The following is a 17,092-nucleotide window of genomic DNA, read 5'->3' on the forward strand; positions in this document are numbered from 1 at the left end:
TATTATAATATTCGTATATAATAATAATATATAATGTCATCTTGTTTGGGCCAGAATAAACGGGAAAGAGCGGAGCGGAGCACTGCTACCGCCGCTGTGACAGGAGTTGTTACCATGGTAACAACTCCTCGTCCCAGCGGCCGTGTGGCTCTGAGTAGTACGTCCAAATTAATGCATACTACTGATATTTACTCACAAATATGCCGAACTTAAGTATACTTTTTATACTGTTTAGTATGGCATTTCGGACGCACCGTTACACTGGGACATACAGCATCCTACAGGCCATTGTAGTCATTGCAATCAAAAAGAAACAGTAGAGCATGTTATGATGGAATGTAAAGTAATATATAAGGATATATAATAAGGAGTATGAGAGGGAGAGGAAAGTAGAAAGTAGAAAGGCAGAATTGAGTAGGGGAAAAATAGGTTTTACGATAGGTAACTTGTTGGAAAGGACAGAATACATTAGAAAGCATGTAAGGAAATTCCTTAAAAGAACAGGGTTAATGGAGAGGATTTAGGTTTTGTTTTGTTTTGTTTGGTTTTTTGGTCCATTACCTACCTTATTTAGTCTGTAACTGTCAATCAAATGTTCCACACTCCAGTCCGGTAGGTGGCGGTAAATATACCTTTAAGTTGGTGCCAGCCGCCAAAGAAGAAGAAGAAGTTCGCCCCCCTAGCAACGCCCCCTAGCAACGGTAACCAGGCGACCTGACTCCATGGAGACGGAGGCGGAAGCGCGCTCTCGCGGCGGAATCAAACGTCAACATGGAGGTAACCTGTGTAACTTTACACTAAAACCCCTATTTTAAAAATAACAATAACGATGACATCAAGCTGTCATTTCTAACGTGCAACACTGCGTAATTCTCAGTTTCTACAATCCGGTTGAAGTTTACGGGTACTGAGTAAGAGCTAACGGCTGCTAGCCGAGGAGCTAGCTGTCCGGCTAGCGCGCTAATTAGCATTTTTTAAATTTGTACCAACGTATTTAATCTGAAATGGTCCAACATATTTTTACTTGTTATATTTTCCCTATCCATATGCAGTAAAGCATAAATAAACACTGAAACTTTATTTGGGTGAGTTGGTAGCAAAGCAAGCGCAGATCAAAACATTTAATGGCTAGTTTGACTGTCCAGAATTAACATTGGTCTCTACAGCTAGGGTTAACAACCGTCCCTTGAAAAACGGAATCGTCCCGTGTTTATAAACTAAAGTACGGGTCCCGTATTGAGCTGAAAAGGGACGCACTTTGTCCCGTATTACTGTGAGAGTCAAAAAATAGTCATAAAATGCCAATGGAAAATGGCATTGAGCTGTTGAGTTCATAAGTTATTTTGTTCTGTTTTACTACAACTGTAGTCATGGCCTTTAAGGCACAAATATGTTTACACGTTTTCTACAGACTTTCTATTTGCACTTTTGTTATTGCACTAAAAATGTGCACTATTACAGAATGGATGTTCTGCTTTATTTCTATTGTTTTATATTAATTTATAGAATTTTAAGTTTAGCAGGAAAGGTTTCTGTTTAAGAAATATACTTATTTTATTCAGTTAATTTTGTTATTTTGTATTAAAGTGAATTGCTGGATAATATTTTGTTTTCCATGTATTCAAAAATATGCATCTAATTCAATTCAGGGCTAAAAAAACTCACCACGCCAGGAAGGGTGACGGAAATGGGGTCGGCCAGCCCTGCTGATGAGGTGTCCCATATTTATTTTTCAGGGAGTTGGCAACCCTACCTACAACTGCATTCTGACTAGTCATAATCAGGGCAGTTGGTCGGAATTCTGGGCCCCTGTTGTGAAAAGCACCCCCTATATATATATATATATATATATATATACACACACACACACTCACATGAACACATACTTAGGAGTTTATATTCAATGATAAGTAGACCAAGAAAAAAAACAACACACTGACACTTCAATATATTTATATATACACACTCACACAAACACATACTTAGGAGTTTATATTATATATATTTACAAATATTATGGAAGACAACACAGTAAGCAGGCTATTAATTAATGACATCAATAACCATTTACCCAATTTTTTGTTATCTGTGACTGTGATTGTGGGAAAGTATGACTATTGTGGAATCCATGAGCGCATTTAAACATGAATCAGACGAGGGGGTGCTTTTCACGGCGGGGGTGCTTTTCACGGCGGGGGTGCTTTTCACGGCAGGGGTGCTGAATCCGGTACAACACCCCCTTAAAGAATATTGCCGTGGGCCCTTTTTTTTTTTTTTTGCTGTGACAACAAATCTAACAAAACTTTTTTTGGTTGTTTTTGGCTACTCAAATGTCGCACTAACACATCTTTACAAGACCACATTGAACACATCATGATAACGTAACGGACGTTCGTTTGATGCTCATAATTACTGATTAGGCTAAAAAAATAATTACTGATTAGGCTTAATGTGTCATAATACAAGCCACTGCAGACAGAGACAATCACTGTAGTAGCAACGTTATTAGTAACGTTCAGTTAGCGACTTTTTTTTAATCATGACTGGTCCAGTCCTGAGTGTAGCCCAGCCTGATGAGCTAGTAAACTGCAGCTGCGGCTCATCAAGATAATAGTTTCAACCAGGGCCGGTTCTATAAAATGATGACCAGGGCTGCATCTCAGATCAGAGGAGGTGTACATACCTGGCACGTTATTCAACACTAAATTATGCATTTTCCCATAATTTCAAACGGAATGATACTAGCAAAACACGAATATTTAAAGTGTCTTTCAAATGCTTTATTGCAGAAATATTGCTGCAGAACAAAGAAAATGCTACATTTAGTCTGGCCTACCTCACCCATCACACAATCTAGCAACAGAAAATAAAACATAGACACAAAAATAAATATAACCATAAATATACAGGACTGTCTCAGAAAATTTGAATATTGTGATAAAGTCCTTTATTTTCTGTAATGCAAAAATGTCATACATTCTGGATTCATTACAAATCAACTGAAATATTGCAAGCCTTTTATTATTTTAATATTTCTGATCATGGCTTACAGCTTAAGAAAACTCAAATATCCTATCTCAAAAATTAGAATATTCTGTGAATCTTAATCTTAAACTGTAAACCATAATCAGCAATATTAAAATAATAAAAGGCTTGCAATATTTCAGTTGATTACATTGTGACTAGTCAGAATCGTCATTCAAGATATCTAAAACGTCACTTTGACTAGTCAAAACTCTAATTCAAGATATCCAATTACATTTTGACTAGGCAGAATGGAAGTTAAAGATATTTCCAATTTGACATAACTCTAATTAAAATTCATTTTAACATATCTATAACTTGAATATAGATATCTACAATTAAATTATGACTATCTACTATCTACAACTTGGTTCTGACTAGTCGAAAACTTAATTTAAGATATCTAAAAAGGACGATGTAGATATCTTGAATTGAGGGGAATTAAAGATATCTTAAACTGGAATTATAAATAGTCAGAATTTAATTGTAGATATCCGAAACTGGAATTACAGCTAGTCGTAATTCAGTTGCAGATATCCGTAATTCACATAGCGGATATCTGCAACTGAATTGTAGATATCTGTAATTAGAAACCCCCCACACATGAATGGCAAAAGTGACGTCATTTGTCCTAGACAGAATGACGTTGTTATCTGAAATTTGAAATTGCGGATAGCTGTTAAATATTAAAACGGCTTGCCATAGCCCTCCAACCGTGTTTGACAGTTGTTTTTTATGTTTTGGCATGTACCATTTCCACTGTATATTATGCCCAGACATATCCACTTTGGTGTCTTTTATCCTAAGTGGTTACAGAAATCTCGCAATCTGTACAACTTTGTAGATGTAAGCTGTGCTATCATGTTCTTTTTAGAGACAATTTATTTTCTCCCTGCAGGTAACATACGCCATGCTTGCTCAGCCCCTCTCATGCTGGAGCAGGCCGACATGGTTTTGTTTTGTTTGTTTTAAGTGACTGTCATCCGAATAGTTTCCTTTTCAGGGAAAGCTTTGCTTAGGACAGTGGTTCAGACATCTCGTTTACATAAAGAAAAACGTCAAAACCTTAAATAAAACAAAAAACCCCAATTAAGTCCCATGATTTTATTATGTGAGAAAATAATCTTCAAATAAATTGATAAGAAGCTAGCTTATTTTAATGTAAAAACACCCTGAATGTGGTCACAGTAAAGATACTAATTATGTAAACACTTCAATGTAAACTCAATAATTTCCCAAGGGGAACCTACCTATGGGATTAAGAAAAGGTTTATCTATCTATCTGATCACAGAAGGCTCATTATAAAGAGTTGGAATCACTTACTTTTGTGGGTCTTGTCACTACAGTACTGACTAGTTTTTTTGTGGAAGGTGCACTTCGGTTTTACCTGCAGTTTGTGGTGTAGAGACATTTTCCACATAGTAATATGCAGCTAGTTTCTCTCTTACTTCAACTCCAGTTTTTCCTAGCTGAAGTTATATGCCTACACAATAAACTATTGCAGTTATAACCTGTTTAAGATTACATAACAAGGTAAAGTGATGTCAGGAGGGATTATCTTATTGTTATTTTTTTGTGGTGACTGATTACAGGGGGTGACTGCCTCTCCCCATTTGCAAGATGAAGATGAAGATGTGGCTCAGTCTGTTGGAGAATCCTTCACAAACTTACTAGGAGCCCAAAGTCACAGCAGTGGCAGCCAGGACCAGAAGCAGCCCAGGCTGCAAACAGATGGCTGGGAGCCTCTTACGCCTGTGGAAAATTCTTTGTACTTAAGTATGTGCGAAGAGTACAACATTTTTTTTTTAAATTGCAGATTTTTTATTAATTTGATGATGTCATATTTTTTAAAGAACAGTTGTTACTTGAAATCTATAGTTTGACTGAAAGAATGTATTTTAACTTTTTTGCAGTCACGGTTTGCAGACATATTTTTGGCCAGTTTTGCATGTCACTTGGATAACATTCACCGCTTTGTGTATCACCAGAATTTCAGGACAGTAACCTCTCTCCGACACTTTCCCTGTTGCCTGTAATATCTGAAGTGCAACACAACCTTACTGAATTTTCATTATTCCACCAGAGTGATACAGAATTTGCTCCTTTAAGGTAAGATGAATGAATAATTTTTTTGTTCTGTACTGTGCATACTTTTTTCCTTATGTCATTTTTACAGTGAGACATTTAGAATGAGCAGAAGAGTAATTATTTCTTTACATTTTCAAGGGCACATCCTGATATTTCCATGGCATCCGGGAGGTTTGACATTCCACCCCAGGATCGAACCACGCCTTTCTCTGATCGTGGCTCACTGTCCCAGCACCCTTTGGCCCAGGCAACCATCCTTTCCGAAGAAGGAGCAAACAGCTGCTTCTCTCTTTCTCAGCACAGTTTATCACTAAGTAACCGAGAAACACAAGAGGACCTAGGTCATCCATCTATGACAGATATCAGACAGGAACTACGATCGAGAGGAGATAGAGGGAGTAGAGAGAAGAACTCTGAGATACCAGGTTACCCCAGAGATATGCGTGTAGGTGAGGCTGCTGAAGATGAGACGTTCTTTCTGAGTGAGGATATTCCTGCTCGCCATCTTCTGAAACTTTTACAGAAGGAAGTCGGCATGCAAAGCAGCAGTAGCAGTCCTGCGTCCTCCACATCTGTGACCTCTGTTAAGAGTACTGCACTTTTTACAGATGAGTCTAAAAGCACTAAAATTTCCAAACTTGCCACTAACCAAAGCATGATTATAAGAGAATGTCCTCCAGGTGAAGCTTTTCTCCCCCAGCAGCACCCAAAGCAGCCTGACAGAGTTTCAAACACAGACCAACCTCATGCACGTCATCTGTCGTCTGACGTCTCTAACATGTCCATGAGTTCTCGTGCCACTCAACCCGATGATGTTGGTGAAGTGCTACACAGAGAACGGTTGTCAGGAAGAGAGCAACTCAACCGTCTTGAAACTCAAGTTAAAAACAAATCATCATCATCATCATCTCTCACACAGTCCCTCAAAGAGATCTCTGAAGCCAAGCCAATGGGTATCAGAACAAATATGGGCGGTATTCGGTCAACGGGACCATTTTTAGCCGGAGTTGAATGGCTTCACAGAGAGCAAGACCTTTGGTCCCCAGGGAACCAAACTGGAGTCGATGGCTCCTATCTGGGTTTCCTTCCGCAGTCTCAGTCCACTCCGGGGGTTTTCTTGGCCCCGACCAAGTCCAGTGTCAGGGCTCAATTTGGAAAACTTTCAACTATAAAGTCTGATCGCTCAAGCACAGGAATTGCTGCACGGCCAACTCGATCCACATCTGACGCTCATCAATCAGTCAGTCGGTTCAAAGAAGATGCTCTGCAGACCTCTGCAGAGGTTCGGTCTCTCCCAAGTCTCAGCTATATGGAGAAAGTAGACGCTTGGCAAGCAAATCAAAATTTAGGGAAGACTCCATTATCCGACAGCCTGGCACTGCCAGAACTGTCTGTCATGTCTGCTAAAAAGAAAGCTTATGGTTCAGTATCTGACACCTCGAATCGGGCCAGCAGTTCACAGCAGTTTCCTGTTTCAGGTGCTGACAGCCATAACGTTGCTCAGAGCTCCTCCACAGCTATCTCTGGACCTTCTCCAAGAAGAGGGGAGGCAGTGGGCGGAGATAAGAAATGGCCTGCAGCACCACCCGCCGCCTCACCCTTGGGCGAGTCACAATCTTTCTCCTCCATTAAAACAGTACTCATGTCGGCCCACAAACATCAGCGGACAGACATGGCTCAAGAAAAGGAAACAAGCCAGTGTCATCATCACCCTAGTACCACAGTTAAACCCTCACCTCTCAATGATCTCGGTCACTTCAGTGATGTGTCTCTTGATCAAGATTTAAGGCTCTCATGTTCTCCAGATAGTTACAGTGGAATTAAAGTAGGACCTTCTATAGGAGCATCCTCTGTTGTCAGTCTAGAGATCGACAATTACGCTCCCTACTGGACTTCAAAACTATCAACACCACCACCCCCCTTTCCAGTGTCTCAAGAGCTCAACATTGACGAACGAATTCCGGTAATTGGATAAGCAGAAACTGAAACTCAATACATTTATGACACAAAGTCTGGAAGCTGTTTGTCAATTTGAATGAGGCTCTAGTTTCATATATGTTTAGTCTTGAGTAACCAGACATGTGTATTTGTTTTTCTTCCAGTTGTATCTTCATAACCTGGGTATAAACCAGTCCCCCTCAAAAATTCTGAATCCATTTGTACCGAGGGGGCCCATTAGAGAACCTGAATTTTCTCCCACTGACCTCTGTACAATCCAAGGATCTACTGGAACGCCTTTGAAGAGCAATCAACCCTCTGATGGTACCAACATTTAATGTTACAAAAGAAAATGCAACCGATTTTCTAGAGAGGTATTTATGAAAAACAAAAAAAAAAAGAAATAGCTCTAGGGGTTAAAAGCTTGTAGATAAAGTAAGGGAGGCTACATCAAGATGGTTTGAACAAGGAAAGGGAAATGATAGTGAATACACTGGAAGAAGGTTTCTGGAGATGGAGATGCCTGGCAGGAGAAAAAGGGGAAGAAAAAAGAGGGGATTTCTGGATGTGCTGAAAGAGGATATGCAGTTTGGTGTGACAGAGGAAGATTGAGGAAGATGGAAATAGATGATACACTGTGGCAAAGGAAGAGGAACATCTCATGTAAGCTCTGTGGTCCAAACACAAACCAAATCCTACCCATATGAAGATCAAGATTCATGAGAAATTACTCTTATCCAAAATTACATTGTGCACTAGATTAAATGTTTTCAATTTATAAAAAATTTGATATTTAAGTGTGTTATCACATCTTTTTGAGGTCACAACCAACTCCAAAAAAAATGTAAAAACAGGCATGTCCCATGGAGAACAGGGGTGATGACACCTGAGTACCAGAGCAACCAGAGCAGCCAGGGCAAGGACAGAGCAAGGACATCTCCACCATCATAACAAAACTCACTACACTCCCTAAAACCAGCTGTTATGAACATGTGAAGGCATGGTTGAAGATGGTGCTTTTTCAACTGTCTTGGTGTGTGATTTGGAACAGAAAATGCCCAAAACATTTCATTAAGACCACCGGAAACTGTTTCAACTTTCTTTTTCTGAATGTGCATGATGTCTCCTATCGCTTGGAAACCCCAGTAATGTTTGGTCTGGGTTCTCTGGTTTACTGGCCAGGATAAACCGCACAAAAAGATGTTAGGGTTTGCTACGCTTAACCAAATCCCTGTGCTTCTCTTCTCACTGCTATATTTAAATGGTACGAAAAGCTGCCACATATACTGTATGCTGTAAAACAAGTTTAAAGATAGGTTTTGTAGAATTACTATTCAAATACAAACATTTTTAATGTGAAAATGAAAAAAAACACAACTTTGCTCCCCCATAATGCATCTACTGTTGTTATAAATCTTCTGTTTGTATTTTCAGGAGGCAGTCCCTACAAAGGAGAGTATTCCAGGTCCAGCGTTCTGTCAGTGGACTCCAGTGTGTCCATACCGTTCAGCCTGGACAGTCTCGGTCCAGCTGCATCCATCCCAGAGCCGGCCAGACTAAGGACGTTTCCTCCATCAGATACAGAATCTGTCCAGACTGGAGGCCGACTGGCACCCCTTTCCCAACCTGATGAAATCCCCCACCCCTCCTCACTGACGACCAGCCAGCAACCCCGGGACAACACGCAGGATATCAGCCGTATCGGAGACAGATCAGACCCCGACTTGTCACTAACTACGAAGGCGAGTGGCATGGGAAGGAAGTCTGAGTCACTTTTGCGAAGCAAACGTCATGAGGATCAAGGTGTAGAAGATTCCTTGGTTAGCACCAATGCGGGGTCAGAAAATATAAAAGAGATCAAAACCAGCGGGCTTCAAAACCTCTCACTTTCCTCCACTTCCACCGCTGCAGGCCTCAGAACTCACACCTCAGATCTATGGACCAGATCCTCATCACACTCCATGCCAGCGTCAGAGAAAAAGAGGCAAAGCTCTGTTGGTCGAGAGGTTACGAGCTCATCACAGCAAACTGATAATCCACCTTTACAAGCTGTTCCTGCTGCACCGACGACTGGGACGTTCAAAACACCACAAGACCGCAGTGTTGTGAACAGTAAAGGGACATCGGTTGTCCTCTCCAAGTCGGTGCAGAGGACGGAGCCTGAGGGCTGCAGTGCCGTTCCTCCTGATAACGCTCCAGCGCAGCTTCAGGCTGTCACGGCTCCAGCAGCCGTGAGCACACAGCAGCTCGCTGCTGCTGCTGCTGCTGCTGCAGTCACAGGCCTGGAGGAGGAAGACAAGGCCGCTCTGGGAGTTATTGCACTGAGCCGTTCCTCCTCAGCCATCGTTGAGGAAGGTGAGGAGGGAGACAGCAGTGATGGGAGCAGTCAGAGTTCATTGGCAGTCAGAGTGGCAAAGTTACTCCAGAAAGAATCTCCATCTACCCTGGTCTCCAGCACTCCCAGCATCACAGACCAGGAGGACGGCAGAGCCATAGGTGAAATGATTCCCATTATTTTTTTCAAATCCAAGTCCCAAAGTCTTGAGCAAAACTTAACATCAATATTCTGGTAATGTTATTAGGACTGAACAATGTTTTGTTGTTTATAATCAGACATGATTACGTACTGATTATAAATATGTTTTAACATTTCAGAGTGGGTCAAGTTGAAGACGTCAGAACGGTGTGAGCCGCTGGAGTTGGACTTAGAAGATAGGAAACGGATCGAGGAGATCAAAAGAGAGCTGCTATTAAGAAACCCTTTAAAGGTAATCCCCTCACTTACTGTTGCACACTTACCAAAGCAGGTAAACGTAACTAATGAATCCTTTATCTGTAGGAATTTACATCATCTGTGACAATAACATATTGTAAAGAAATGCTTACATTGACTTTGTCTAGCATTTTCCTTAAATTTCCTAAATTCTGTAAGCATTTGACATTTTTTCATATTTTCCATTTGGATGTCAGCCTCCCATCTCTGGACAGTTTATGTCTAAAGCTCAAGGTAACTGGGGTGTGTTTGAAATGGTGTGTTTACAGGTGCAAGTTGGCGCTTTGGGGAACGATAAACTGTTCCCATTGGTGTCTCCTGTGTGGTTTTGCAGTGGCAAACATTTTCTTTGGATCTCTGTGTTTAATGAATTATCACACAGGATAAGAAATACAGGACTGTCTCAGAAAATTAGAATATTGTGATTTTCTGTAATGCAATTACAAAAACAAAATGTCATACATTCTGGATTCATTACAAATCAACTGAAATATTGCAAGCCTTTCGTTATTTTAATATTGCTGATCATGGCTTACAGCTTAAGAAAACTCAAATATCCTATCTAGAAAAATTTGAATATTCTGGGAATCTTAATCTTAAACTGTAAGCCATAATCAGCAATATTAAAATAATAAAAGGCTTGCAATATTTCAGTTGATTTGTAATGAATCCACAATGTATGACATTTCTGTTTTTTTAATTGCATTACAGAAAATAAAGAACTTGATCACAATATTCTAATTTTCTGAGACAGTCCTGTACATGTTCTTACTTTTCTTTTGACATGGAGCTTTGTTTGTGTTTGTGTGCTTGCAGAGCCAGGGGAGCACAGATACGGAGAGCAGCTCAGGGTTCAGTGTTAAAGTCCACAAGGAGCAGAATGCCCCAGACTCTGTAGAGACGTTTTCCACCTTGACTGACAGTAACAACCGCAGAGGCCTCAGCGTGAGTCAGCCTGACTCCAGCGCTCGGGGACAGAGTTTTCCTCCTCCTGATCTCGAGGCTCGAGTATGTGAGATCGCTGACAGAGAAGGAATAACCCTCCCTGCCAAAAAACCTCAGGCCTTCCCATCCGCCACCTTCGCCTCCTGCAAGCGCTCTGCCTCCCCTCTGCTTAGTTCCTCTCCCGTCATCCCCCCCAGCTCGGGCTCCGACCCTCTCCACCTGACGGAGCTCTCCGCAGGAACAGTACGGCCCCCAGTCGCCAACAAGCAGCTTTCCCCAGATCTGGATGGAAAGGACAGAACGACATTAGTACAGCAAACAACCAGAACACCATCTAATGTTGAATGGAGTGGCAGAAGTGTGACTCCTCAGTCAGTACCAGCAACGCAGAAGAGACAAGATACTCTAGGAGGCCGGGGTGAAGAGCTGCCCTCACCCGTCTGTGGTTTACAAGAAGACATGACTGGCAATCAGGAGTTATCTGCCCACCCCAGCCCTGTTTCAGGAGTTGATCCTGTTGATCAGGCGACTGCTCCATCCTCTGTTGGAAACTCCACCTGGACAGGTCTACACTCCATCTCCAATGTCCATCTCAGTCTGTCCACCGAAGCTTCCTCTGCTGTCCACTCCAGCCACGTTGATGCTGTTTCAGAGCAGCCACGCGGAGCCTTCCTCCCCCTCAGAAACTCCTCTGCTGCCAGCAGTCCAGATGAAGGTGTTGGTTCATCCAGTCCAGTAGAGAATTATGAACCCAGAGAGCCCGGCCAATCAGAGGCCAGCCTTAAAAACGTTCCTCAGGGAAGAGCGACTGCCAGATCCTTAAAGTCTGCTGTACCACCTCATCAATCTGACACTTCAAGACCCCACACCGTGCCCTTTGCACCAGGTACGCTTTTAAACAGATGTACTTGCATGAATATAATAATAAAGCTCTATTGTGTGTGATTGTTTATACAGGACTGTCTCAGAAAATTAGAATATTGTGATAAAGTTATTTTATTTTCTGTAATGCAATTTAAAAAAAAAAAAAAAAAAAGTCATACATTCTGGATTCATTACAAATCAACTGAAATATTGCAAGCCTTTTATTATTTTAATATTGCTGATTATGGCTTACAGTTTAAGAAAACTCAAATATCCTATCTAAAAAAATTAGAATATTCTGGGAATCTTAATCTTAAGCTGTAAACCATAATCATCAATATTAAAATAATAAAAGGCTTGCAATATTTCAGTTGATTTGTAATGAATCCAGAATGTATGACTTTTTTTGTTTTTTTAATTGCATTACAGAAAATGAAGAACTTTATCACAATATTCTAATTTTCTGTAGTAGTCAGTCCTGTAGTAGAGTTAAACATAAATCTGATCCCAGTGGTGCAGAGATTCTCAAATTGTGAGTGTCATGTTCTGTTTTTCCCAGTGGGAAAACGTGGAGGGCCAACTTTGTTTTTTACACTAGATAACTCTGACTTATTTTTCATAACAAACAAACAGTGTTTCTATGATGACAAAGGGAGGAAGAGAAACGCCTTACAGGAAAAGAAAACACGTTTGAGATCCTAGCAAGACAGAAATGAGAGACAATAACAGTCAAACGCCAAAGACTGAGATAAGGAAACATGGGCAGAAATTTATTTGAGAAAATGTATTTAAAAGCTTCATTTTTTAAATTTTTAATTAAAGTTAAACTTTATAGGCTTAAGTACCACTGCAGTATTGTAAAAGATGAATTGAAATTAGAAGAATAATGATTTTCAAGGTTTTCCTCCAAATGTGTGTCAGTAATCAGTTTGTGCTGTCCCTCCTCCCTCCACAGTTCCTGTGCTGCTCCCTTACAAACCCCGGGGCAGTGACGAGCTCTTCTACGTCCCGCAGGCAGAAGCCGACGTCTCCTCAGAGGAACCGTCTGACACCACGGTGGAGAGCTCCCACACAGGTACGTTTCTGTCACATTGGAACAAAACCAGCCTTTCAGATATAAAATGATATGAGTCATTTAAAGAGTCACTTAAAAGACACATTTAATAGAATAAAATAGAAGACTTTATTGATCTCCCAGAGGAGAAATTCAATCTTGCAGCAGCGAAACACACACACGCTCAACGGTTTATACAAAAAATTAAGATAGAAATAACCAATAAATAGCTAAATAATAAAAAAAGCAATATAAAATGTAGAGAAATTAGCAATGTCCAAGAGGGTGGCTACATTTGGTTATTATAAAAGAATCATTTATTATTTCCATTTTAACTTTGCACATTTTTTGGCAATAAAATTATTGAAAAATTCCTTAAAGATGATCTTCAATTGATCAATCAATAAGACTTTTTATATGTGTATGTGCATCTTTCTCTTTATGTATATATATATATATATATATATATATATATATATACATATATATACATATATATACATATATATATATATATATATATATATATATATATATATATATATATATATACACACACATTCAAATATTCTACCTTCATAATACCAGTGTTTTTCAACCCTGGTCCCCAGACACTGTCCTGCAGGTTTTAGATGTCACTCTGCTTTAACACACCTGCATCAAATTAGCATTTGAATCAGGTGAATTGGAGCAGAACGACATCTGAAACCTGCAGGACTGTGTTTTATGACTGAATGTCGCACACGGTGCTTAGAATACCTCCAACCCCACCCTATCCCGCTCAATAAGAAATCCAAACAGTAGAAATGGAAAACGTGTTAAAATGGAAAATGTGTTAAAAATCCTAAACAATAACAATATAAACTCACAAACAACTTTATACCAGGTTACGTTTTGAAATATATTTCATGTGTGGGCAACTTTACATAAAAAAAATGAAAAAAAAGACATGTTATTCACAAATTCAATTCAAAATTCAGAAATGCTTTATTAATCCCCGAAGGGAAATAAATTATCCTGGTCCAGGCAACCCTTAGATCTTAAATATATATATATATAAAAAAAAAAAAAAGGCGTATGTAAGAAAGAACAAAGACCCTACTTCGTTTACTGAGTATCTGGTGGACTTTAGATCAATAACTGTTTACATGTTTATATTTTAAGTCAAACCAGGACCAAGTGAGTGCTAAATTCAGGAGGATTTCAGTGTCGATGACTGAAGTGTCCGTTGGTTCTGTGATGACGGCGAGACTCCTGCTCCTGCAGGGAGGCAGCTGCTCCTTTGTAACATGAAACAGGAACATGAATCATTCATGTTCAGGGGCAGAGCCAAACAAAGAAGCCGGGGCTCCTTACACACCCGGGGAAGGTGGACTGGACTCTCCCTCACACTGAACAGCACCGTTTCATCACTGACAGAGAATATTCTGCAAACATTCCTGGGAACATTGTTTGTTTTTTACTTGGATATGAAATCCAACTTGATTGAAGCTGAGCACCGTTTTGAATGAGGTAACGAAACGCTGCTGTGTTGTCACCAGGCTCCGACGACGCCGTGCCTCCTCGCTTTAGCAGTGAGGTTCTGGGACACCAGGACCCGGGTCTGGACCGGGGCATCACATTCAGGCACGCAGAAGGAATCTACAACAAGAGGATGAAAACGGCCTTCAAAATGCAACAACCTGAACACAGAGGTGAGGCCAACCACAGCTGGATCACAGACTGGAAGTGGAGAACATTCAGATGCAATGTGTGAAATAGCTTCATGGAAACATGTGGACTTTTCTTTACGTGGTCATTTATTGTCCTGTGTGCACATGAAGCAGTTGCTTTTTTTGTGATCAAATGTTTTTATTTATTTTTCATGATTTTCTTATCAAAGGTGGCATCCGCAATGATTTTAAACAAGCATTAACACATTCTCAGCCCCTTCCAAACCCACCCCTTGGACCTTAAAAAAAAAAAAAAAAAAAAAAAAAAAATTGATAATGCAGAAAAACAGAAAAACAGCTACTACAAAGATAATAGAACAAAGGACAAAATAAAACAAAGGCAAAACATAATAATATCAAAAACTGGACAAGGATAGCTGCAACAAGGTAATCTCTGTCAATTTTAAATACATATTTCAAGTTTGGACTTAATTTTATCTGCTGCCATAAACCAAAATAAAATATTTAGTTGTTTTGCATTATGGATTGGGGCTGTAGATATTTCCAGGTAGATAATTTCAAGAAAGGTCAGATACCAATGGGAGATGTTAAACATGTGTGGTGGTTTCCATCTTACTGCAATTATCTTTTTTGCTGCTGTTAGGCCAGCAAGCAAAATTAGTTTTTTAAATAGTGAAGTATTGATTGTTGATAAATTATTTAAAATAAGTGTTTGAGGGTTTACTGGAATATTCTGTACTGTTATGGAGGATAATGCAGTTGACACCTGTTGCCAGAAGTTTGCAACAGGTTCCCAGACCATGTGCATGAAGGTTCCTGGTTTAATCTTCATATTGTAAAGTTTGAGGAGGTGTTAAACAAGTTCTATGTACAAATGAAAATGAATAAGCTGATGATTTGGGTTTCTGGAAGATGATATTATATTGGTCCATACTTCATTCCAGTTAAAATTTGGGGGATGAGGTGACATGAAGCAGTTTTAAGTTGTGCTGCTTGTTATCTCCCCACAGATGTCTCTGCTGCAGGAGAGAAGTCGTCACCAACCGTGAGCCGCGCTCTAAAGCCGGTTCCCCTCCCCAGAGTCTCCCGGAGAGACCAGGGAACCAGCCCCGTCCAGTTCCCCCAACATGAGCCGTCTGAGCCGGGAGTTCATGTCCATGTAGAGAAGGTTCAGACCCGAGTCCCTCAGGACCGGCAGAGAACCGTCCTCCCTCAGCCGGCCCGGCAGCGCAGCAGCAGCACCCTGGACCAGCTGTGGCAGAAGTTCTGCGACCGCTGGACCGTGGAGGAGTCACACGTGGTCCAGGACAGAGACGCTGCACTAGTGGAGCGTCTGGAGCGCCTCTCTCGCCTGATTCACGGCACCAGGGCTGCCGGTGGACCTCCGGTTCAGGGACAGGGGGACATTCAACCACCACACAAGCTCAGGACGGAGAGGGAAAGGAGAGAAGGGGGAGAAGCTTATCAAGAGAGAAGGAGGGATGAACATAGTGCAGCCAGAGAAGTAGAGAGGATCCAGCTGAGGCTCCGGGCTGAGAAACCTCTGCAGCCTGCAGAGAGCAGCCGCGCCTCCCTGTCGTCCTCCGTCTCTCACGGCTCCTCCCAGACCTCCCCGGCACCCGCAGACCGGTCCGAGACGTTGTCCACCACCTCCATGTCCACCGTTGACACGGAGCGGCTGATCCGAGCCTTCGGCGCCCACAGGGTGCAGAGACTGAGCGGCAGCTCCAGCCTGAGCCGACTGTACAGCAGCATCAACAAGCAGAGGGGAGAGGGGGAGTGGGGAGGGGGGGTGGACCCCCGTCATCTCATCACACCCTCGGGGACGACTGGGACTGATGAAGTACGTATCTCTGCAGATCCCTGCTCTCACACAGTTAAGATGTTAGAAAAACAGTCATTTATTTGCAGTATTACTGTCTCAGAAAATTAGAATATTGTGATTTTCTGTAATGCAATTACAAAAACAAAAATGTAATACATTCTTGATTCATTACAAATCAACTGAAATATTGCAAGCCTTTTATTATTTTAATATTGCTGATCATGGCTTACAGCTTAAGAAAACTCAAATATCCTATCTCAAAAAATTAGAATATTCTGGGAATCTTAATATTAAACTGTAAACCATAATCAGCAATATAAAAATAATAAAAGGCTTGGAATATTTCAGTTGATTTGTAATGTAATATTCATTTTCTTTTTAATTACAATAGCAGTGCCAAGATTTATTGATCCAGGTTGTCCAGGCTTTAGCACACTTTTATTTATTTTTTTATTTGTATTTTTTTATTTTTATTCTTTATTTCATTCAAAATAATAAAACAAACAACTCAACACAAACACAAACGTTCCTAACCCGTGAATGAAAGGGGGCAGGAAGAAGAAGAATCTTATTTACTCTGCCCCTTTTTTCCAAGAAGTCAAATTACAAAGAACGTAAATTAAAAAAATTTTAAAAATTTAAAAAGCAACAACTAAGTAAATAAGAAAAAAAAAACTCAAATAAAATCAAATAGCCACCGGCTATGGGTATCTCAATCAAACTTAACTAACATTTATCTTAATTTGTCGTTAACATATTGGCTTTAATTGTTCTTTTGAATGTAATGTTTGATTTGGATTCTTTGGTTTCTTTGTTCAGATTGTTCCATAAACTGATTCCTTTCACAGAAACATAACGTTCCATCAATTTAGTCCTGAATCTTGTTTTTTAAAGATCTCTGTTCCTT

At 40.5% G+C, this 17,092-nt stretch overlaps 1 protein-coding gene across 1 annotated transcript; it reads left to right on the top strand.

Moving 5' to 3' along the window:
• The first annotated feature begins 729 nt into the window (after positions 1 to 729).
• alms1 (ALMS1 centrosome and basal body associated protein) lies at positions 730 to 16,293 on the top strand. The gene is made up of 10 exons (XM_061744294.1): positions 730 to 777; positions 4,618 to 4,801; positions 5,014 to 5,134; positions 5,252 to 5,562; positions 8,486 to 9,547; positions 9,707 to 9,819; positions 10,641 to 11,655; positions 12,589 to 12,708; positions 14,229 to 14,381; positions 15,371 to 16,293. Exons 1-10 carry the CDS (start codon positions 772 to 774, stop codon positions 16,291 to 16,293), a joined length of 4,008 nt encoding a protein of 1,335 aa, XP_061600278.1. The 5' UTR covers positions 730 to 771.
• The last annotated feature ends 799 nt before the right edge of the window (positions 16,294 to 17,092 follow it).

The sequence above is a fragment of the Cololabis saira genome, chromosome 16 (assembly GCF_033807715.1).
Source record: "Cololabis saira isolate AMF1-May2022 chromosome 16, fColSai1.1, whole genome shotgun sequence".
Taxonomy (NCBI): domain Eukaryota; kingdom Metazoa; phylum Chordata; class Actinopteri; order Beloniformes; family Belonidae; genus Cololabis; species Cololabis saira.

Bases quoted from the DNA above. Each gene is read 5' to 3' on its own strand.
- alms1 (XM_061744294.1), top strand. The intron at 9,548-9,706 runs GTGAAATGATTC...TTAACATTTCAG, and splicing joins GGAGGACGGCAGAGCCATAG to AGTGGGTCAAGTTGAAGACG. The intron at 14,382-15,370 runs GTGAGGCCAACC...ATCTCCCCACAG, and splicing joins GCAACAACCTGAACACAGAG to ATGTCTCTGCTGCAGGAGAG.